The 25,429-nt window shown below is 36.8% G+C and overlaps 1 protein-coding gene across 4 annotated transcripts in view; it reads left to right on the top strand.

The window, feature by feature from the left end:
• The window catches only part of LOC113231581 (espin), a 217,325-nt gene that overhangs the window by 56,841 nt on the left and 135,055 nt on the right, over positions 1-25,429 (top strand). Inside the window, exon 1 of one of the 4 annotated variants that reach the window (XM_026465933.1) lies at positions 23,236-23,353. The exons of the other annotated variants lie outside the window; for them this stretch is intronic. Coding sequence (XP_026321718.1) covers positions 23,256-23,353 — 98 coding nt within the window. The 5' untranslated portion in view covers positions 23,236-23,255. Of the gene's footprint in view, positions 1-23,235; positions 23,354-25,429 lie in introns of those variants that run through there. 4 annotated transcript variants of the gene reach the window in all.

The raw sequence follows: 25,429 nt of genomic DNA, 5'->3' as shown, positions 1-25,429 counted from the left end.
CAATTTGTGGTCACAATTGAAGTTCCTCTGATACCCTGTACTGTGATACATGTACCAAATTACACATAATGTCGCAAGTGTGTACCTACTCCATTTCTAAGTGAACAAAAACGGCTCGATCACTGCCAAGCAATAGCAACGCGAGATCGAACCTAATTAGTGAAGCTCTGCGACATTTTTATCCCTCCAACGATGACACAAGAGGGAAAGTTGTCGGCCCAGCGACAACAAGTCACGCAACAGTGTAGTTACCTATAATACGATATGTCAAAGATGTTCGCCTATGTTAAGCGATGAGATGCGAACATTTTAATACACCTTGTATGAATAATATTCGTACAAGGTGTATTAAAATACTAAAAACTGCTTAGAAACCACCGCTCTCCAACAAACAGTACGTCTACCCCGATTACAAAGTGTTCTTATATTTAGTATCTGGTATAATTTTAATACAAAACTTTGACAAAATACAAAGTAAAATTTGTTTTTAAAGATTTATTTTATAGAAATCGTTATTTTACAGTCAATCCGGAGGCTGTTGTATTTGTCAGATTGCAAATATATTTTACGGAGCGTACTTTGGGTGTAAATGGTACCTAATAAATACTAATAGATCTCTCAAAATAAATTAAAAACTTTTTCCGCCCACCCTATTGAATATATCACATATTAACTATGTGATTCTTCATTCTTAACATCATACTCTACGTATAGTAAAGCCACATGCTACACGTCAAAAGTGCTTTTATTACATTACGAAAGTCATAAAAATAACACGAATTATGTTAAACTAGTGATGTAGTGTGTCTGGTATGTTTCTCGTGAATAGAGTAGATGATTTTTACGCCATAATACGAAGGACATTATAATAATAATAATAACACTCAACATAGCTCCGCACTAGGGAAACCCTGTGTCGCGGGTGCCATGGACACACACATAGATAACCACAAATTACACCCAAACCCACGAGAGAAATAAATGTAGGCCATATAAATATTTCTCCCGGCCCGGGAATCGAACCTGGGACCTCTGCGTGGCAGTTCGGCATGGTAACCGTTTGGCCACCGAGGCTGCCGAGAGTGCGATTTGGTCAATATTATTGTAAGGAAAGAATGCGAGGTTATACGTGCTACTTTGTAAGCGAACACTCCATTTTTGAAATATAAATTAATTAATTGTAATTGTATTATTATTTGTAATGTAAATTTAATTTAATTCCTGATTATTTATTTCATTAATAATAATAATTTTCCGTTAGTAAAATTCAAATTAATTGTTATGTAATGTACAGTAATACGTAACTAATGTTAAATTTGTTAATGGGTCTAAGTAAAGGAACATTATTTATTTTATTTTAAACGAGGTACGTATATGTAAAAAGTTATAACTCTCATGCTTAAAGTTTTCGACTAATTTAATTCATAGAATATTTAAACCACCCCCGAAAAGTTGTTATTTTGTAGATGTGGCCCTGTTACACCAATAGTGCGGCTTAATCTATGTTACAACATAAGAGGCGCTATCAATAAATAAATAAATATGTAATTAAATAGATCTAAGGACGTTATTGTACACTGTTGTGTACTGGGTCCATAAATGTACTAATGATTATAAGACAAAATAACATTCCGAAATATAAAAATATTGTAAACAGTAAATCCTTCCCTCCATTCCCTAACAATCTTTAAGCAATTTCCATTCTCTGTAATATTATGGTAAATGCAATAAAGAATTGAAATAAATGGAATTAAACTACACAATATGCAAATCAATAAAAGACTGGATCATATAATGTCAATCATAAGATTATTAGTTATTACAACAGCTTATAATAGTTATTTTTGATACAAGTGCGGAAAGTTAGTCATTATTCACGAGTCTCGAGGCATCTTGGCCCGAGCCAGAGGCGAGGGTCAAGACTCGAGACAAGTGAAAATGACAAATCCGCATGTGTATCAAACAACGTTTTTTAATACATTTGCGAAAAACCTACATTGAAAGTAAAATAAAACAGTATTTAAAAAAAAACCTCATTTTATTCCTTTGTCAATAACAAAATCAAATCGTAAAAAAGTTAATGAAAAAGGCGGGAATGTAAACGATGAAAAAAATTAGTACTTTTTTTGGCCGACTTTTTTCAATATGGCAACTGTTGCCAGTATTCAGCCACATTAAAATTACTATTTTATATTACTTTATTTTTTACATAATCGCTACTAAGGAGCATTTACTTCATAGGTGTAAAAATGCAGTCTCTCCATAGACATAGTATAGTAATGACGAATGACTTACGTCACAAAGCACATAAATATGAAATAAATATACTGACTAACTAACGAATAATGACTAACTTTCCGCACTTGTATCAAAAATAACTATTAATCTTTGAATTAATCGTTTAATCGTTGAAGGAAAATATTATGGCGTAACCCGTCTGCAGGAGAAAGTTCTCCTAACTTTTCAAAGACTTCATCTCTATACACATTGGGTCTGCGTGGTGGACCTTGTGGCTTCGCGGCAGGGTTCGAAGTCATAATGTAATATAGATGCTGTAATTCATAAACGACTTATTTCATTTTAATTTAATTTAAATGTACCTTGATAATTTTATCTCAATACTTATAAAATTAATTGGAACAACAAAATGCTACACCTAGCAATGTCATGCGTACCATCAGAGACGTATTCAAACGTGTCAAATGTCAATCTAATAATTGTAACTTTTTCATTGAAAAAAAAAGCCGACGTTTGTCTGACGTATTTTTACACTCATTTACCGCACATTTCGTCACTTTTAGCTAAAATTCTGGAGTTGTTCGCGGTGCAAGTTGACCTTGAGTACTGAAGGCCCGCCCGCTCGTGTTGGCCCTTTGGGAGCGCTTTAATTAGCCTCACTTAGCGTGTGCGGTTAGGTTTCTATGCGTTATTATTCTAAGCCATGAAACTACATTCGTTACATGTTTCGATGTAAAAAGTTGATACAGGTATTACAGGCTATGTTCGCTATAATAACCTTTCATTGACTAATTGCTTTATGTATACTGCAATTAGTTCTTGTCACATTGTTAAAACTTATTGATTACTCATTAAGATTCATGTTACATAATAACATCTCGTCATTGTAGATTATGTGAACAACATGGCACTAAAATAAAGTAGTAGAAAGTTGGCATTTCTTATTAATTACCTCTGAGAACATTAAAGTGATTGTTTTGTTCAATGTATTTAATATAACCTTTAATAACTTAACAGGTTAAACCAATCTGTGAGATGTTATGTAGATACGTGTTTTATGACGTTAAACTTTGTTATTTATTAATTGGTTTCGAGCTGTAAAGCTGGTAAACGAGCTGAAGGTGTAAATAAGTAAACTAAAAATGTTTAAGGCACAACAATAGAGGTACAATGTATGTAAACAGTAAATAATGATTTGTTATTTATGTCACTAAATGACGTGTACCTGGTGGTAAGCGTCACGTCTGTCCCTAACAATGGCAGTGTCACTAACGGCGGCTTTCCATATTTGATCCTGAATCTAAGATTGTTTTCTATCCAGGTTTTATTCGATCCATCGATCGCTGCGGGATCTGTATTTTAATATGTCTATCTCGGCTCTAGCGCCCTTAAAAAAAAGGATCGATCGTAAATTTACTCACTCTCTGACGTTTAGTTCCACGCAATCGGAGTAAAAGATCATTACAAGAATTAGTGAATACAATGGTGGTTATGTTTCTAAGATTAATTTATTTATACATGTGATTTTACATGTGCTTTTGGCAAAAATATAAATTAATGGGAAACATTCAAGTATAAAATATTTACACCGTACGTACGTCAAGAATGGCGTGTTTCGAGGAACAGAACTGAACGTCTATTGTCCAGGACGGAACGTCTATTATCAAACGAGCAGGACGGCCACATAGGATGTAAAATACTCTCAGTACAGAGAACTAAAAAAACCGACCTCAAAAGTACGTGGAATTACATCTATTTGCCAAGTTTTATTGAAATATCCCCTAGTTCGCCAATATACGGGATTTGACACAGGAGATAATAAAAATCGGTTCTCACTACCCAAAGTATATTGAGAGAGAAAAACGCCTTGAATTGGAGAATAGCAAAACCAACCATTAAAATAATTGCTCCTTAAGTAAAATTTGGGTGCTATTTATAAAAATGAATGTTCATGCGTGATCAGCCACCCTTAGAGGTGGATAATTTTCTTCAAAATGAAATGGGACCTCTATGGAGGTACCCCCTTTCTAACAAAAAAATAATCATGAAAATCGGTTCACAAATACCGGAGTTATCGCGTAACATACATACAAAAAAAACATACAGTCGAATTGAGAACCTCCTCCTTTTTTGAAGTCGGCTAAAAATAAAGGGACGGCGCGCGGCGGCGGCGGCGAAATGTTAGTGTCAATTTATATTTTGTTGATGTTTGTTCGTATTCGTGACGTGATAAATAACCTAAATTATAAAAATACCGTTTTGATTTGACTTTTAAACGGCATTATATCATTTAAAACAAATTCAACTGATATTTTGTTCAGCCTAAATTTGAATGTAAATTCAGCGTCAGTTAAACTTGCCATGAAGTTTATACGCCTAAACGTTCTTGAGGACATGAGCTGGTCTTGGTCGCTGTCGCTATTATTCCAGTCTGAGCAAATGGTTCAAGATCACAGTCGCCATAACTAAAAATAACTTCCATTTTCACACGATTACACAGTATAATTGGTCAAAATTGGAGGATCGCTACTATAGATCGAACACGTTCAAAATCCGATTTGTCAAAAATATGGATCGGATATTGAAAGCGCACAACTGTCACTACCATACAAATGTCAATCTAAAAACACCCACAGATGGATCATTTGATCATTGAAACAAAAGATCGAAATAACGATCCATCGATCGGTTATTGAAATAGTAAAAATATGATTTGGATTGATTATTCAAGCTCAGATAGCAAATTATGGATTGAGATTACATATGGAAAGCGGCCATTAGACCTTTAAATCACAAAGATCTGAGGGGCCCTGGCACTGCGCCCGACACCCTGAGACATAAGTTGACAAGTCCCATGTGCCTGTAATTTCACTAGCACCCCTACCCTTTAAATTTATACTAGAATGTAGGGGTACAAGTTGTAAATAAGTAAATTAAAATCGTTTGAGGCTCAATTGGTACAAAATATAGTAAAGGTATATGTTTATATCCTGTAAATAATAGATACATGAGTACAAATGGTAAATAAGTAAATTGAACTGTTTTGGGGTATACAGTGGTATAAATATAGTAAATAATGAATAGAAGTACAAGGTATAAAAACAGTCAATAACAAATACACGAGTACAAGTAGTAAATAATAAATTAAAAAATTCTGGGGCACATTGGCACAATAAAATTTAATAGAAGAACATCATTGCTCATTGCTCATTAGCACCACACCCAGCCAGAGCAAATCTGATCAAGGGGTACAATTTAAGGGAGTGACACTGCCAATTATGGAGGGCAAGACCAACCAATAACAGCCGGTGGCCAGATTCCTGCCGGCTATGCAGTAAGTAATTAATAGAAGTACACGGTATAAAATAGTAATTTATGAATAATAAATGCACTTAATAATAAACAAAGAAATAATATTTCACATTAAATACAACACAGCATTAATAACAACAAATATACAAATATTTCGGGCTCTAGAAGTTCCATAGTCAAGACCACTAGTGTGAAAAAATGAAATTTACACGATTTATTTCCGACAAAATAGTTTCACTTCCAATCCATACACTCATAACACAGACTAGATAATCTGTGTGACTCATAATAATAAATTTTAAGTGCATGACAAAATTAATAGCATTATTATTATAAATAATAAATCAAACCTTACTTTCATTTTCTTCAAAACTGAGAGTGATCTTGTCGCTCAAAAACTTTGTCACAAGATTCAATGTCCATACAACTCTCTCAGAAACATTGTAAATGCTTACGCATGTTCCATTTAAAGTCGGCTGTGCAAGGTGGCAACGTGTAGTGAAAGATCGTTGGCAAACCCCGTTATGGAGAAATTCGCTGCGCATACGTCGCCCGATCGCGAGTAAATCATGGCTTATACGGCCTTGCGTAAGGAGGAGGTGATCCCTGCGCAATAACTTTCTAGGTTGCTCGTATTTCATGTGCTTGGGGTCAAGAAATAACAATATATCATTACTTGCATTTAAAAGAGAGAAATTCAAGGTGAATGAAATTCAATGAAGCAGTGTTTAAAGTTTTAAAAGGATAAGCAGCTTGATTTTGATTACCTCTCCCGATAGGAAACTGCGTCTCTTCCGAATCGAGACGCATAATTACGATTATAGTAGGTATGAGCTTCATCTTCCCGCTCGGAAACCCATCTGATCGGTTTGATTCCAATTTGAATCAAAATTAGCATGAAGGAGAAGGAAAGAAAGTTATCTTTCCAAAATTTTTTGAATATGATCAGGTGATCTAAAAAGTCGTAAGCCTATTCCAGACTGTTTCTTCTTGCTTTACTTATTTAAGGTATATAATACGTACTTCTAAAGTATTTACACGCTTCTTACATATCTTTGGTATATTATTGTCAAAGAGCGAAATAGGCAGAGTGTATTAACTAAACCTTAGTAATACATAGGTATAGAGCGGATAACACCTCCCTATGAAATCTGGGAATGATTAAAAATAAAAAGCAAACAATAAAAATAAGGAAGTTACATTTTTTATTACAATTACAAAACTGTTATTCTAAATTCATTACCTAAGTATTTGCTAGTTACACGTTCAAACTACAGAACAAATACAATAACAATAAAACTTCAGGGAGACCTCTTTAACTACCAGAACTTTAATTGATAACTATTATTATCATTGATTATAATCACGATAATTGTCTTCATATTTACAAAACTAATTGGAACAACAAAATCTACCGCTAGCAATGTCGTGACATGTGTTTGTATCAGCGTCGTATCCAAACATATATATTGTCAATATAAAAAGTGACAATTCAAATCTCAAAGATTTTTCTTCGTGTTTATTTAGTTTTCTTCTAGTTTTCTTGTTTTTTGTTATTTTTAGCAGTAATATGAGCGTTACTGCGTTCCGGTTATATATAGGGACGCTGGTGGCATTATAGGCACGCGGGACTTGTCAACATTCAACATCTTTGATATTTATGTTCTGAGTGACACTGCAACTGCTATGGGCAGGCGTGTCGCTTACCACCAGGCGCACGACTTGTTCGTCCCGTCACTTAATATCATGAAAAATGTTGATATTAATTTCGGATCCTATTATCTGCTCTATATTATTAAGTATTACTTTCTTGACGTTTAGGTAAATATTATATTCTGCCCATTCGACATGTACGTGCGTAAGGATATCGATACATTTAAGAATGCATAAAATACGTAATTCCCATGTATTCCCACTGAGCCCCAGTAATCTGTCGTATGAAGTCGATAGGTAATTTAACATATTGCCTGTCACGTGTTTCCTACAGCTCAATGCGTTTCAAAAGATGCCGATATAGGATAGATTGCGCCATTAGATAACCGCAGGCTGTCAATTTGATGGGCCCCATTTGGCTTAAAGTATTGAACATTCCTTTCAGAAATAAGGTAGTTGAAAGAGATGAGTTACGTCCCAATCGCAATAATCGCAGTAGACTGTTTAGTAGCAGTAGAGCTCTTGTGAAAGAGTTCGTCCAGGAAAGTACTGCCACCTTACCTATTTCTGAGTCAAGCAGTAATGTTAGCATTACCGTGTTCCGGTTTTGAAGGGTAAGGGTTCTGGTGAAATTACAGGCACAAGGGACTTGTCAACTTATGTCTCTGGGTGACGGGCTCAGATTTTTGCGATTTAAAGCTCTGAGTGGTAATGCAACTGTTATGGACAGTCGTGTAGCTTACCATCAGGTGCACGACTTGTTCGTTCCATCACTTTGTATTATTTAAAAAAAGGCGAAACGGAGTAGAATAGTTTTCCAACGTGGTTCCAACAACCTAAATTACGTTATTTTGACGACTCCACGCTACTTAGGTCTTCTTCGCTACTTGCACTAGATATTTCTGTATTTGTATGTGAAAGAGAGGGATTTCTAGCACAAGTATATTATATTTATTTAAAAGTAATTTCGAACCCTATTTTGTAAATTAAGCCTAAGTTAAAGTAAACAGACATTTTTTTTTCTATGATTTTATTGACGGTTCAGTCAGGGACAATCGTACAAAGTAAACTGTCACATTCTTAAGCGGAAGATGATGTGAATGGATGATTTAAAATTTCACATATAAGCAGCACCCACGAAATAAGTTAACCCACATTTTTATTTATGAGTTTAAATATACCGTAAACAAAGTAAAACTTCATAGTTATAATGGCAATTTACTACAGTTAACTACAATAAAAACGACCGATTTGCTCACTACCGTGGCAAAAGGTATGTGTTGCGGAAGGTTACGGGTAATTCCTATTATAAACTTGTTACTAAACTCCAATTTGAACGAGTCGGTTAATATAACATGTCTTTTTGTAAGCGACCTGTCAAAAAACGTTCCAAAAAAAGCACTTTGGATTTATACATATTTTTTTACGATAGTGACGAAACGAATACGTTGTGCGCCTGGTGGTAAGCGACACGTCTGTTCATAACAGTTGCGCCACATTCGGAGCTTTAAATATCAAGCATCAGCATTGCCTCTGCACCGGTTACGCTGAGACATAAGTTGAGAAGTCCTATGTGTCTGTTTTTTTTTTATATAATATCAAGTGACGGGACGAATAAGTCGTGCGTCTGATGGTAAGCTACACGCCTATCTATAACAGTTGCAGTGTCACTCAGTTCTTTAAATCGCAAAGAACTGAGGCGCACTGCCACTGAACCCGTCACCCAGAGACATAAGTTGACAAATCCCATGTGCCTGTAATTTGACCAGCACCCTTACCCTTTGAAACCGGAACGCAGTAATGCTGACATTACTGCTTGGCGGCCGAAATAGATAAGGTGGCGGTACTCCCTGGATGAACTCTTTCACAAGGAGCTCTACTGCTACTAAATCTGTAATTTCATCGCCACCTTGACCTTTCAAAACACACTCATTGGGGCAGAAATAGATAGGGTAAATAGATACTTCCCTGGGCAAACTCTTTCACAAGGAGAGCCACTGCCACTAAATACATATGTGTGATAAATATGTGATTAATCTAATAATCGGTTACCTATCAGTAATCCGAATTGACATTTTCCAGACATAACATTTGGTCGAAATTTCATAACCTCGAAAGGCAAGGAAATTTCATAACCGGCCCCGCGGGGGCAGAGCCGGGGTTATGTGGGACTGGGCTGAACCCTGAAGGGGAGCAGCCCGACCGCACTAAACCCCCGGAGTGTTCCTCCTCTCCGCTGTAGGTGGGGGTACGGGTACGCTGTTGCACTCGTCCACGCCCCCACCAGCGGCTGGCCGCACCCTGCGCAGCCCCTCCCCGAGAAGGGAGACACATCGTTCCCCCGACTCCGAATGTGAGGCTCGCCGAACACCAGACGAGCCTTCCATCCCGGGCCCCTTTATGCTGGGCAACGAACTCCCCCGAGTCCGCTACCCAGGGGCCATGGAGGGCCAGGACAGCATCCACTCAACTGTGAAGTTCAGTGGCTGCTCCCCCAGCCCCCGCGGCGGATCTGATGGCAGGCTCCGCCGCAACACCTAACGCGCTTCCGCGCGGACTCTCCGGAGAGAGTCCCTTGGAGCGCCCACCACTGGCCAACCGCCTACGTTCGGCCGCGGAGGATAGGACTTAACCTAACCTAACCGAACCTAATTGTGTCTTTGCGATAAACATTCAACATTCAACATTCAACATTCAATGTTTTCGGTGTAATGAAAATTCGAACAAACGTTATTTCGGGCAAAAAAATTTTCGACTTTGTGATAGGTTACCCTAATAATCACATGACATTGATCACCATCAACAAAAACGTTTTATACGTTCCACCGCTGTGCCCGTGCCTTCTCTAAGACTAGTACAAGATAGACTGCATGCGCGAAGTCGATATGTACAACTGCGTGCAGTCGAAATCGATAGCATGCAGTCGATACTCGAACAGTCGATCTCAAGCACGCGATCTGATGCAGTCAATCTGATGGCATCCTAAGGAGGGTGTTTTACCATAGTTCGTTCTGCTGGCCTAGGGATAATATGGGGTTACACATTGTATGATATTTACACATGATATTTTAACCGATAAAAAGAAATGAAAAGAAATAGTTATGGAACTTGAGTTTGTAATGTATTATATGTCGAAAAAAACCGACCTCAAAAGTCATTCATCGCCTAGTTTGCCACCCTTGAGGATGGAATATTTTATTCAAATTTAAATGGAACCACTATTGAAGAATTATGAAAATCGCTTCATAATTGCCGGAGTTATCGTGTAACATATGTACATACGAAAAAAAAAACGTGCGGTCGAATTGAGAAGAATTGAGAACCTGCTCCTTTTTAAAGTCGGTAAAAAAAAGACACCGTTCGTTGAGGATTTTGGGATGTTCGATCTCCTGGTAAATTTTAATATATATGTAATTGGTAAGTAAACTGGTAAGTTTTCATATTCATTTCATTTGATATGTAACACCCCGTGGGGGCACTGCAACGTTCTGAGGGCACTTTGGCCTTACTTTACTAAAACGTATATATTATTAAAATAAAATTAGAAATAATTTAATAAGAAAACCATACATTATTTAAATACAATTAGGAATGATGTATAACAATAAACTAAATAGAATTTTAGGCAATATCAACAATAAATATTACTAATTTCTTTTAAATACTGGTAAATGTTAAAAATGAAACTATTTCCGGATCTCGATAGCGTATATTTGTTTTGTAAACAAAATAAAATTTCTTACTCTCATGTACCATGGTCACGGCTGACTGATCATGGGACCTGCAAACTGAACAAAAAGTGGTCTGTTTGACAAAGTTTTTTGTGATTTATATTCATTTAAAATGATAATAATCGCATAAACTTAAGAACTCGATAGGTGCTTAGTTAGTAAAAGATGATGGTTGATTGATCATTGGCGGTGGCTCTCAAAGTCTAAGTCAAATAATCTTTAGTTCAAAGCAAATTACACTTGAAATTGTCACACTGATCAAACTCTACTCATGCGTAAGGCAGATTACCCTGAGAAGAATGAGCAGGAAACTGAAGGGGTTGCTCTTTGTAAATATATATTTGAATATTTGTCATTGCAACAATTTAAACATCTTAGATAGACTACCTGCACGAACTAAACGGGTCACTTCCACGGATTTTTATCATCCAAGTACGCACAAGCTGCATAATAACCTACAGTATAAATTTTTGTTTCACTATACTTTTAGACCTATCTTTAGTCGTTTCCTCATGTCTATGGATCGTGATCAGTTTCGTGCCTATTTCTGAAGCGGTTGATTTGCTTCCGTCGGTTTCTATCCAGCGCGTCCTTTCCTTTTTTTTCTTGCACTCTTGACAGAGCGGTCGTGTCTTGGATTTATGCAAAGGACTGCATACTTTACTTGATCTATCCATCGCTTGGGTGACCTTCCGTGCAGTATAGTGCCCTCTACTCTGCCCTGCACGACAAGACAAGAGTCAAAGGTCTGTCTTGAGATATGTCCGAAGAACTTCAGGATCCGAATTTGTACCACAGCAGACAGACGCTATTTGCGTACTATAAAACAGTGCAACATTTGGAAGACGATAAGTCTTTCACTAGGTCGGACCGTCTTGTGATACACGATCTGGTAATCGCTTGCCTTCAGTGTTTTCTGCTCTCTTCTCTTCTTCTTGTCTTTAACCCACGTTACATGGGGTCGGCACAACATGTATTTTTCTTCAACTCTCCCCTATCAGTCGCCTCTGCGCATTGACGGCGACAGGTCTCTTCTAAGAACAGGATTTACATAATTTCCAAAGGTTGTCTACCATCATTGACGAGCTGGTTTCATTATGATATTTTCACCTCTTTCACCTTTAGCGTGAGGTCTTGCTACCTTGCAAACCTACGTAACATAGAAATTAAAGTCATCAATCACATGCCACGATCCTCACGATCTCAATTGAGAAGCCACCGTACCCCACTGGGTTGCCATCGCTATAAGTATAACAGAACGTGAGATTACGTAAAAAACAACATTTATTGCGTCTCATAGGTGATTCGTCTCGGAGAGAGCGAACAACACGACATTGGTTCATCCTCATCACATAAACAGTCATTTATTTTGTCATTTCGTGACCAAATGACAGCCGCTGATAACAACCGGCTGGTTGTTTTCCTGTCGGCTACAGATTGATCTAGCCGCTGGATATAATTTTTGTTAGTCAGACTGTAATTTTGACGACTTCATTTAGATTTCACATAACTCTTTGGAATAGGTGGAAATACGGTCAAAACAGAATTGTTGACTAAAAATGAGGCTTAGCAAATTCGATATTAGTTCCAGAGGGAAAGATGTCCAGTGTCATGTGTAAAGCTACCCCATGAAATTTCATAATAAGAATAATCCGATTGATGTCAGTAATCTTGTGCGGTGGATTGAAATACTTCTGGGTTTTCGGATTATTACAAGTCGTTTACGTGATGGCAAGCTACACGCCTATCAATAACAGTTGCAGTGCCACTCAGAGCTTTGAATCGCAAAGATCTAAGGGATACTACCACTGCGGTCGTCACCTTGAGACACAAGTTGACAAGTCCAATGTGCCTGTAATTTCACCAGCACCCTTACCGTTTTCTACCGTTTTCGTTATTACCGTTGTCTGCGCTGTTTGGTACAGTTTGGTGGTGTAACAGAAAACAATCTAAATAATTTGAAAGAATAGTTAATTGCTAGTTTAACTTTCGCAGTTTACGTAAACATTTCGAAATATTCCCTAAGTAAGGAATTATTTAAATTCGCGAGCTCGTTATGAAAATCATCGGACCGTACCGCTTGTCTGATATTTCTGTAACGTGAAGTTACAACATGCGGTTACGTGCTACCACCACTGTAACATAAATGATATCGATAATTATCACGGTTTTTCAGAACAGTGACAGCCCTAAAGGCTTGATATCGTAAGCTGTTCTGCTCTCCTTACCATAACTAAGGTACCTAATCGACATTTTTAACGAAATTGAGTTATTAACATATCTGGGATCAACGGAACTAGATCTATAACCCCTCTAATCGGTTTTTTAATATCCTATTTAGTTTCAGTTTTATTATTAAGCAAAATCAGCGTAATTGACATTTTTTTAGGTGACAACAAAACTTTAGGTGCAAATATTTCGAAAGTTACCGAAATGCAAATGTGTTAGATTATGACAAGGAGGACAGTGTTAATGTGATTTCCAGCATTGGCATGCACGATTTAGTGCTACGGAATACTTCAAAACAATTCAAAATACTATTTACCCCCGTCATTATCATTTACACTCAACTAACCACCGTTGGGTATTTTAGGCCTTAGGTAGATTGTGCTCTCCATCACGATCTTACACTTCATTACTTACCTACAGCCCGCTACTGAAAATATCGTGAAGACGATATTGATACGAGATGTGTCTGTGACATCTCGATACAGGGCGTTTTACATTTGGGTAATTTTCAAGTTAGTTTTCTGTACTTGATTTCGTTGGAAGTTTTTATTATTTAAATATTGTAGAATATTATCATAAAGCATTATTTTATGTTCCAGTGTAGTAACCTGAAATATTATTTAATATTTTACGTCTTTTTGTAGCCATATCTTGGTCACCATTCGTTTGTCGGTTTACTCCATCTATTTTTATAAATTGAATTTAATGTGAAAAACGTCAGAGATCAGAGTTACAATTCTGGTTGTAAATAACTTTTTTTAACACCCAAAAATTTCTACAAATGTTTTTGTATTAACAATCTTTGTAACTGTTTTCATCGTTTTAATCAAATCCTACCTTTGGTGTAATAAAGTTATATTCACATGTGAATGTTATGTCAAAGTGCTTTTATCGCATGGAAACATAAAGCATTACGAACTACATGAAACAAATTATGGACAGCACCATATCTTTCTACATTCGTTTTGATTATAGTGATCCTCCCTACCGACCCTTAGAATATACGAGAAGGGCACTATAATCTGTGCGTACACAGGAACCTTCCAAGTTTAGGTTCTGACCCCAAGTCAGCCAGTGCACAGGGTTGTCACAGACCGCTGTCACTGACTTCATTCGGTTCTCAAGAGGCTAATGCCGCGGGTAATTTTCAGGTTAGTTATGTACAGTCAACACCACATCAAATTATACATTTTTGTTCGAATGCCGCCTCCAGTACTACGGAACAAGATACGTCAATGTGTAGCTTGACATGCTGTTGTCTGTACGTATTTATGTGAAATTCAATAATTCTGCTATATAAGCATAAAAAGTTATCGATTCATTTCGTTCGTCGAAGAAGAAGAATCTTTAAGCCTCTCTCCTGAAAAGTAGTCATTTTGCAGATGTGACCTTACACACACTCAACATAGTGTGTGCGTTATTCTTATTATAATTTTTTTATTGAATTGATATTCAATTATTTTTTGTGAAATTACTCCACTAGTTTGTTATTAATACAAAGATCGAACACTCAAAAAAAATTCCTTCGAGCCGGCCGAATTTGAACCGACGTCTTCTAGCTTACCATGCCAGACGCTATACCAACTAAGCCACGGAACGAACCAGCGGACCTCACGAATTTTTTCTATGTACTTGCGTCGTGTTTTTGTATTTGGTTTTTCAACGACTTTTTAGTCGTAGCGCCATCTATGAGAAATCTATGAAAGATTTATCACCCAGTTAGTACCTTTACAGCTACCAAGCTGTAAGCAAGTGAAGGTACTAACTGGGTGATAAATCTTTCATAGATTTCTTAGATTCCTGGCGAGAGATATCGCTATTCACTGTACAAATACAAAGTCACTACGCAAGCACATAGAAAAATTCGAGATGTCTGCTGGTTCGTTCCGTGGCTTAGTTGGTATAGCGTCTGGCACGGTAAGCTAGAAGACGTCGGTTCGAATCTGGCCGGATCGAAGGAATTTTTTTCTGAGTGTTCAATCGTTGTATTAATAATTATATTCTTATTTTTAACACCCGTTTTAAGACAACTTTGTTGTCCTATAATTGTTTTTCTCTCGTTGTTTTCATAATTTCGTACATTGTGTAATTTGTTTATAAACACTGCAATTACATTTTGTCTGACCTTGCGCAATGATCGTTAGCGCCCGATCCATATTCATATAGTGTGATACGCTAATCTTTTATCTTTTCTCTCAATCTTTCTACAAAAAACATGCCTACATGACCATGAAAGCAATAAATGTAATGTGTAAACATGGGAAATCAAAGACAAAGTGTCTTGAAGCCAAGCGACAAGAAAGCTAGTGTTTTGTTTCAATTAAAGTGATATTCTGTTCGACTGGCCTACTCACTCACTGTGAGGCGAAGTAACAACATTACTAACAGTAAAGAAACGATCATGATCTTTACATATTTGCGTGTGTGTTAGTTTGATTTCAATAAGTAGGGTACCTTCACCATAACCAAAAACAGAACTGAATAATTAAAAAAGATAGTATAAAAAAGAAAATAAACAACAAAGATTACCTTGCCTTACATATTTATAAATTGTTTCATGTATTTCGTATAATTTTTAAGAAATTCATGTGATAAAAGATCTTTTGACATACATGATCATATATGACTCTATTATAAAGAGTACGAAATGAATTTGTGATTTTGTAAAGACGATTTATTGTTTAATAGATAATTAACCTGTTGTTTTTCCAAATAATATGAAAATCACTACTCAATGGAAACCTTATTCACTGTTTCTATTACCTGCACTGTGTCGATGGCGTTATTGCTCTGTTATTACATGTATGACTCTTCTATAATTCTTGACACTTCTTATTGTTGGTTGATTTAGCTACTCACCATTAACTACGGGGCTCTGATCGGTTGTTTTTAAATGGATGCTCATGAACGTAGTGAAAAGGTTGTGCTTCAATTTCTGTTAATTCACCTAAGCTAAAGAAAAATGGGAAGATTCCTTTACAAATCCCGGGACTTCTCGGAACTGATTATATAGGAATATGGGTATTATTATAAATATATTATATCTGCCTCCATGGCCGAACGGTTACCATGCTGGTCTGCCACGTAGAGGTTCCGGGTTCGATTCCCGGGCCGGGAGAAATAATTGTTTGATCTACATTATTTCTCTCGTGAGTTTGGGTGTAATTTTGTTACAACCTATTTGTTACAAATTATTGTCTCAAGAAATAACAGTACAGTTGTGTTTCTATTGATATTTGCGCAAATGCGTAATTACGTATAGAAACTTTAAGTTATTGAAATAAATACCTTAGCCTTTTAAAAAATTAACATGGGACAATGTATATTTTGGAACGTTTAGAACATAAACAGTAATAAAAATGCATTGATATTGTAATATGAATAACAGGATTTTTGGTCATATCACGAAATGAGTATGTCCATACTAAAAAAACGTTCATATTTTAGGTAAAATAACTCCTCAACTACCCATTTCTGATCACTGTTCATCATCTGTAACATTTAATTCTTTTGACATTCTATGCGCTGTTTAGCCAACATAAAAGCATTATATTTTTTACTGAAACACATCTCTGTTTATGCACCTAGAGGGGGTGAGCCTGGTGATCTGTAACACAGGTCCCGAACCTAGCACAGACTCCAGCCAGTTCTCTATAGACCTTTGAGAGAAATAAAACATTTTTTTTGTATTTGTATCCCTTCTCTATTTTAGTAGCAGTAGAGACCCTTGTGAAAGAGTTCGTCCAGTCAAGTGCTTCTTACCTTACCTATATCTGCCACCAAGCAGTAATGTGAGCATTACTGCGTTCCGGTTTCGAAGTGTTATGTGTGCTGATGAAATTATAGGCACATGAGACTTGTCAACTTGTGTCTCATGTCTCAGGGTGTTCTGGTGCAGTGGCAGTGCCCCTTAGATCTTTGTGATCTAAAGCTCAGAGTGGCACTGCAACTGTTATGGCATGTCGTTTACGACCAGGCACACGACTTGTCCGCCCCGTCCCGTTGTATGACACGTTAATCGCACGTCAAATTCATCTTACAAACTCCAGTCAAAACTATTTATAGAACTGAGCTACAGAGCTACCATCTATCGCAAAACTAGCATTTCATTGTTATAATTGTGTTACGTGTAACTAACATTGTTACGGTGCGCGCGCGCAGGTGCCTTGTTAGCGGTGGCAGGTGAAAATCGTTCTGTTTACGCACTACGCCGTATGGCGGCGCTTGAGTTTACGCATTGTATTGTTGGAATGATAAAGTGGTTTTAGCTTAAGTTGTCATCGAATGTGGCTCAAGTACATCCAAAATAAGGTCTATTATTGCATGATACCCCTTTGATATCCTGTTTTTCGTTCCTCACTACACAATTTTGAAGGGAAAAAGGTTATTTACATGGTTCAGAGTCTATGTCGTAACGTTAATCAACTTTGACAGTCTAGGGTTTTTAGGATGGTTAGCAATATATATCTTTTTTAATGTACTAAAAACTTAAAGCGAGAGTCATGTCAAACCTCTTTGTATCTTTAGTAGGAGTTCGAATACACGGCTATGATAGTGCATTCTTACACACAGCCAAAGTTCTACCGTTTTTATGTTACTAAGTGACGGGACAAACAAGTCGTAAGCCCTGGTGGTAAGCGTCACGCCTGTTCATAACTGTTACAGTTCCGTTCAAATCTTTAACACGCAAAGACTGACAATTACTGCTACTGCACCCGTCACCCTGAGATATAACTTGATAAGTCTCATGTGCCTGTAATTTCAACAGCACCTTCAAAACCGGAACGCAATAATGCTATGTGCTTATTTCTGTAAGTAAGCGGGCTGTACTTCTTTGGACGAACTCTTTCACAAGGAGCTCTACTGCTGTTTTTTCGTATATAGCGCATTATTTAGTATACGATTCCTGATTTTATGCTCCGCTAAAACATAAATATTTATAACTAAAAAGAACTTTTTGTTTATTTAAAGAACAAGATATTCTTTAGCGTTTGCAAAAAAGTAAAAGTGGTGGAGAGAGTGGTACCGCCAAACAGGTTTCTTGTTACACAGTTTGTGTATAGTATATTATCTAATTCTGAATATTATACATCATATGTTTTAAACGATTTGGCTACGCCCCACGGAAGTGTGTGTTGGCATACATTTTAGTCCTGATTTATATGTTGAATGAGCTGTACCAGTTTCTGTATATATTGTATGTGTAAATGTAGTCAGTTTCGCTTTTTCGCCTATTATGTAATGATTTATGCAATTATGACAGTTGTATTAAATAGCAAAAGTAAAAATAATGACTTCCTCGGCCCAGAGGTTAGTACACTGGGCGTAAGATGTGGTCTCAGATTGATTTGGGAAAAGATTTTATAATCGCACCTTTGGTGTAATAAGGTCACAGTCGCAAACGGTAACTGTTTAGTATAGAGGTTGGCACGCGTATGCCTATAAAAATGCCTATTCACTCTAGCCTTGTATAGCCCCAAATTGTACTTTTTGGGAAACACAGTAGAGTATTCCATTCCTTTTCCGTACGCACCTGAAAGAAGGAAGTAACGCGCTTAGTGTGAATGGGTCGTATATCAACGATATAAGGATAGAGTGTTCCGGACCTTCTAGTCGACTGAAGGAGGAACGGTGATTGTGGAACCAAATTGAAAAGTTCCTGCGCACACTCCCCGAAATGTATACGATAGAAAACCGACAAGCAGGCTGCTTTTCTGTGATGGTCGAGATTTTGTAGCTTCGACTCCACAAGAGAATTATTGTTAATAAGTCTCTTTGCTTTTCGCTCCACCAAGTCAGTTTAAAAGCTGTTCAGGTGTGAAGTACCGCCTGACCTTGCGAAGTAATTTCTTGGCAGCAATTTTTATGATTTTCACGTGATAAATGCATTTTGGTGGATGATCACATGCCGCTTTATACCTCTAAAGGCCAAAAGTCAAAAAATCATTTATTCCATAGGTAAAATAAATTCACACTTGAAAACGTCACTTTTAAGCTACTGTTCTGCCTCCGTGGCCGAACGGTTACCATACCGGACTGCCACGCAGAGGTCCCCGGGTTCGTTTCCCGGGCCGGGAGAAATATTTGTATGGCCTACATTTATTTCTCTCGTGAGTTTGGGTGTAATTTGTGGTTGTCTATGTGTGTGTCCATGGCACCCGCGACACAGGGTTTCCCTAGTGCGGGGCTATGTTGAGTGTGTGCGTTATTATTATTATGTTATTATTGTTCGTTCACTACGCTGACTTTCCTGCACAGAACGAGCAAGCAACTTTAGGGATTGCTTTTTTGCTATGGAATAAACACACATTGAATCTAATTTGTGTGGAATCTAGAGCCTTGTCGTCTATCCACACATCTTTATTTAACACGTAGCCTTCAATTTTGTAATATGAATTTTCAATTAAAATATTTTTAATGTAGTTTAGGAAATGATAATTTTAATATACGCTCCGGAATCTTATTGTGAAAACGTATACAGTTCCCCATAAAAGAATCGTTTACCTTGGTTAAACGAAGTCATGGTACCATGAGTTTGGATTTAGCTCTAAGGTTAGATTTTAAGGTAAGATTTTAGGACTTTCGTGGTTTAATTTAACGATTTATTATTATTTATTATTACTCCCTCAACATTTTACGCAAGCGTGAAACCATTCGTAGTAAGGAACATTTTTAAATTTATTTTTTACCATCGATTGTTATGGTAATTCACAAGTTTGTAATTCAAGGTGTGCCACCATTAGTGGTCATTAGAACAGCGATTATTAAAAATTTAATGCATGGACAATATTTAGAGGTACGCAGAAAAGGTTGAATTAATGAAAAATGAAAGGTTAAAATAATAAATCTGATGGCTTTCATGACATTATTCGCAAGAGGGCTGTCTCACTTATGATGCGTGTACGCAGCAGCGCTAATAGCACCCTAGCCGTTGTTGTCAACAGGCTGGACTCCCCCTTTCAAAAACATTGGGTGCAACTACACAAGCGTAGGGTAGTGGTGTAGTCGTGGCATTTTCTCTAGCATTCAGTTGTTTTTAGCCGACGTCAAAAGAAGGAGGAGGTTGTCAATTCGACTGTATTTTTTTTGTATGTTTGTTACGCGACAAGTCCCTCATTTGTGCACCGAATTTGATTATTCTTTTTTTGTTGGAATGAGGATACCTCAGTATTGGTCTCATTTAAATTTGAAGAAAATATTTTACCACTAACAGTGGCAATGAATCCGGTTTCACGCACTTTCCGGTAACCGATTTCAATAAAACTTGGCAAATATATGTAATTCCACGGACTTTTGAGGTCGGATTTTTTTAGTACTATGTACTGAGATTATCTTTATGTATCCAATATGTATTACTAACATCACCATGGATCATGGTCTAAACTAAATCGTTCTATTATAGTATGAAAACAATATTCATAAGAAACACTGGGCGTCTGGGTTGAATATTAAAATACAAATACAAATTGCTTTATTTCTCTCAGAAAGGTCTGTAAGTAGTTACATTTCATATATAATAACAAGTTCCTTAGTGAGAGCTGGAGTCTGTACTAAGTTGGGGACCTGTGTTCTCCAGATCTCCAGGCTCACTCCCTCTGGTGTAACAATCAAGAAAACAATGTATGCTCCTGCGTAAGTGCGTGCGCGAGTGTGTGTGAGTGAGTAAGCGCGCGTGTTTGTGTGTGTGTGTGTGTGTGTGTGTGTGTGTGTGTGTGTGTGTGTGTACGCGTGTGTGTGTGATTTAAACCTAATCCGGTACGATAAGTGGTTTTTCAGCAACCTGGCGGAGATTTTTAAAAATGAACATGAATTTGCGTAACCTCAGGGTAAGACTGTCAATATGATAGCTGAAGGTAAGGGTGCTATCTAGCTGGACTCCCAGGTACTTGAAATGGTGAGTGCGGGCTAAAGATGGACAGTAACAGGAGTCTTGAGAAGAGGCAGGGCACGAATGAGCAGTTATAGAGAACAAAGACGAGGGTGGGAGACCTCAGCTTGTAAGTGAGAATGTCAGATACATAGTTTTTTGCACATTGAGGGTAAGGAGGTTGTTAGAAAGCCACGTGGAAACCAAATTGAAGCCCACTTGCGCATAGTTAAACGCAGACTCCCAAGAATCGCTATAGAAAACTAAGGCAGTATTGTCGGCGTAAGTAAAGATGGAATCGTTGTTTATTCCCCGAATATGGCACAGTCGGCCGGGGTCAAGGGTCCAAATTCAATAACTGGCGAACGATGCGAGCCATATCGAGCAACACCGCTTCCTGCATTTGTGTTGGCAGCGACATGCCACAGAAATACAGACGTGTCAAGTTATAATTAATTTCAATTTAAATTATAATAAAAAATAAAAATATCCTCATCTATTTTAAAGTTGAATGACGAAGCTTATTATTTGGCGGAAATTGATATCTACCGCTTTATGGTCACTTGAGATTTGCTATGAACGTGTTAGAAAAACTTATCAAACACATTTGAAAATAAAATTTTCTTTTGTGATTTGCAACTTCCAATGCTCGAAATTTTTTGAGTAAAATTTTAATTTTAAAAAGATATTAAAATGTTTACTTTTCTTTCTTTCTGTCTGTCTGTTTGACAACATGTAAAATTTTGCTGCCACCCGAGAAGCAAAAGTATGTACATTTTTTCTTTTAAAATTGTATACAGAGTAGTGATAGTTGTTAGAGCACTTATTTTTTGCAAAGTTAAATTAGACGTCAAAAATATTCATGAAATTTGACAGTCAGCGTTTGGAATTGGCTTGGCTATGATAGCGTCTTGTTACTTTAGCTTTTCTTTTTACTTTCAAATGTAATAAAAGCACAAGGCCAAGGTTGCTTAGTGAGATAGCATTTTGTTCTTTCTCTTATGCGTGTTAATGTGATTTGTGTGATACTAAGAATTTAAAATTCAAGATTATTTCATTCACTTAAGAATGTTTCAGATGTTCGCACTTGTTTATTTTGTATTACATACAATTTGGCTATTTAATAAATTTGAATTTTCAAAAATAGAACAAGTTTAAAGTCTTATTTGTATATAAGAACTCTGCGATAGAACAAGTTCGAAACGGGCTACAACGAAAAATGTTAATTGAAAATACGTTGCACTGAAAATTGAGCCTAATGGGTTCTAATGTAAAGCGCAGATCTTACTGAAGATTTATTATATTATTATATTAGATTAGAAGATTATGATATTATAGGTTTATTATTGTTTGATTCGTTTTAGTTTGGCTCTTATGTCGTATTAATATACACAGCACCGAATTGCAGTGTAATTTAGTATTTCACGCTTTGTTGATCGTATAGAGTAGCAGAAACTACAGAGATTTGTTCGGATTCGGCAGGTGTGCACGGAAAATCAGACTCATTAGTGATTTTCCTTACAATCATAAATCTACTTCGTTTTATTAAGTATTATATTTAATTATATTAGTTACTTCTTGGTATCACCAACAAGTTTCTGATTCTATCCTGTTAATATATCGAGTTCTTAGGTTTCCGCGTGTTGGTTTGTTTGAAAAAACAAATATACGTTTATAGATTTAGATAAAAAATAGTCTCATTTTTAACTATCTAGGTGAAGTTAAAATGTTTATTTAAAAAATCAAGTTATAACAAAATCAATATTTATTAAATAACATAAAAAAAAAGGTGTAAATTAAGTATTAAACGTGCTCACATCGAGTCACGTTATTAATTGCAACTACAAATAGAAATGCTTCTAATTGTCCGCCATTACGGATGCCACCCACTCGGGAAGTAGTCATTAAAGAAATCACAATTGTTTGCACTGGGAAATTCGCTACACTGTAATTTCTTCGCGACAGTAGCGCCGCCATTATCATTCGAATATTAACGAGAAGCGAACAAAGCACTCTAGCGCACGTCATCCTTACTTATGTACATCTCGTGCTTTCACATACACGCATACTGCTCTTGTTTATATAGATACTGTTATTTTCAATTATCATCTTAAAGTTTTGCTGTAATTTCGACAATGTGTTTTTGACAGTTTTCGTTTCTGAATCGTGGACTACTCTGTGTTCCAAAATTTGAATTAAGGGTCGTGAACTGTGATAGTAGTGTAATGTGGTATATGTTGGTGGTATTGTTTCTAATATGGCTGCTGGACAGTTTCCGGCGGAAGCAGACGGTGTCGCCGCACGCTCTCGCTTGCGTTCAAATGTTTGTATTCCATTTACAAATAGTGTGATGGCTAATGTCAATAGGTATTTAAGAATTTTTGGAATGTTTACTTATTTCAAAGTGCTTTGGAAATGGTGGAAATTATTATTAGGAAAAAGAAGTTTACGTGACTAATCTACTACATGATTGAATAGACTCTATGATAAAGATTTATATCGTAGATTTAATTTTATTCTATGAAGTAAACTCTGGGACACCGAGTCAGTTCATTTAATAGCTAATAAAAGTTTTATGGACCATGTAAAATACGAGCTGTTTTCAGTGTTCATTTATCAAAGCGCCATCTTGTGGTTGCACATGGAACTAGCAAGTCAACATTTGTGCCAGTGATAAAAATATTTTTGCTTTCAATGTTTTATATAAGTAATACATCTTTGTTATGTTTTTTAATATTAATGTGAATATTTTAGAAATTATATTGTTTAGACTTTGGGGATTCAGCCTGTGTCGTACGAGACAATTATAATAATGATTTTACTTCAATTTCTAGCCCATAATCAATTTGTATACACCCGAAAAAACTAAACGTGTTCATATTCATCATATTAAATGAGAACAAAGAATCGATTATCACAATCTTTCGAGATTAATCGATGACTGAGTTGCTTATTCGAGTGGGAACACAAACTGGGCCAATTCCGTATGTAGTCCTCATGACCAGCATTGTCTCAGTCAATTGATGCATACCTTTAGTGCGTTCGCAGAATTTGTTTGTTGTTTCAATTTGATTTCATACTGGTTGTGAAACCCACCTATGGTTGCCAGGTCTTAAAATCGAAGAGCCGAACAGCCAGCCAGTTTGGGCGGATATTTGGGTAAAGAGCCGGACATATTTTTAACGATTGTAATGAAATAACAATAACGTCGAATAAACAAATCTTCTTTATCAATCATCGATTATCGCAACACCTATCAATTGAAATGAAAATTAAATGTAACAAGTACGTATAACATTTTTATAAAAAAAACACCGACCTTAAAAGTTAGCGGAATGACCTGTATTTGCAAAGATTTATTGAAATCTGTTACCGGAAACGCGAAACCGATTTATCCCATGTTTGCGTCCCTTAGAGGTGCAATGTTTTTCCAATAAAAAGAATCATCGAACATACAAAAGGCCGGACAAGTCGCTGTCTAATTTCGTCGGGCTCGCATCCAAAAAGGCGGCTTTATCTGGAAGCCTGGTATTGCTATTATGCACGCTGGAGGAGTTTCTTTCCAGTGCACGCTTTACTTATGGTGTAGGGTGTCTAGGGGGACTAGGGGGTCATTATTTGTAAATGCACCATTTGCATCCGCATTTCCAATCACTGGGGAAAATATAACTGTTAGGATTTCCTTTTGATTGCCTGCCTACTAGAAGGCGCCTGGGTATTTTGCATCCGAGCGCCACAGGACCTAATGACATACGACAGTTTGCTTTGGGGGTGATGCCGCCGATATTAATAGAATCTTTGTCCTGCAGATTAAAACTGTAGTGAAATAAAAACTTGATACAGCTTGGCTGCGTACTTGGATGACAAAAATCCGTGGAAGTAACCCGTTTAGCACTTGCAGGTAGTCTCGATTAAGACCTTTAAATGAAATATTATAATGATAAATGTATTCAAATGTATATAATAACGCACACACTCAATAACGCACATACTCAACATAGCCCCGCACTAGGGAAACCCTATGTCGCGGGTGCCATGGACACACACATAGACAACCACAAATTACACCCAAACTCACGAGAGAAATAAATGTAGGCCATCATTGACTTACAATTATATGGACACCAGGTCCGCGCTAAAAAGTGTCCGAACTTATAGGGCGTTAAAATCGTATACAGAGCGTCATTCACGCTTTAGTCTTCGTTTGTTCGACTGACAGCGAAGAAAGCAAAATTAGGCAGTACTGCGATGACATTACAATTTAAATTCAACGTTTTAGCTTTTTCATATTCCTTTACATGTCACTACGTTTAAATAGGTTGACTTGGGACATTTTTTTCGTGGTTGTGTGTGTTAGACCCGTCGTCCATTTACTTGTAAGTCAATGTAAGCCATACAA

The sequence above is a fragment of the Hyposmocoma kahamanoa genome, unplaced genomic scaffold, assembly GCF_003589595.1.
Source record: "Hyposmocoma kahamanoa isolate Upper Pololo Valley unplaced genomic scaffold, ASM358959v1 65, whole genome shotgun sequence".
NCBI lineage: Eukaryota > Metazoa > Arthropoda > Insecta > Lepidoptera > Cosmopterigidae > Hyposmocoma > Hyposmocoma kahamanoa.
Note: the sequence above shows the minus strand (reverse complement) of the source record. Positions and strands in the feature narration are given on the sequence as shown.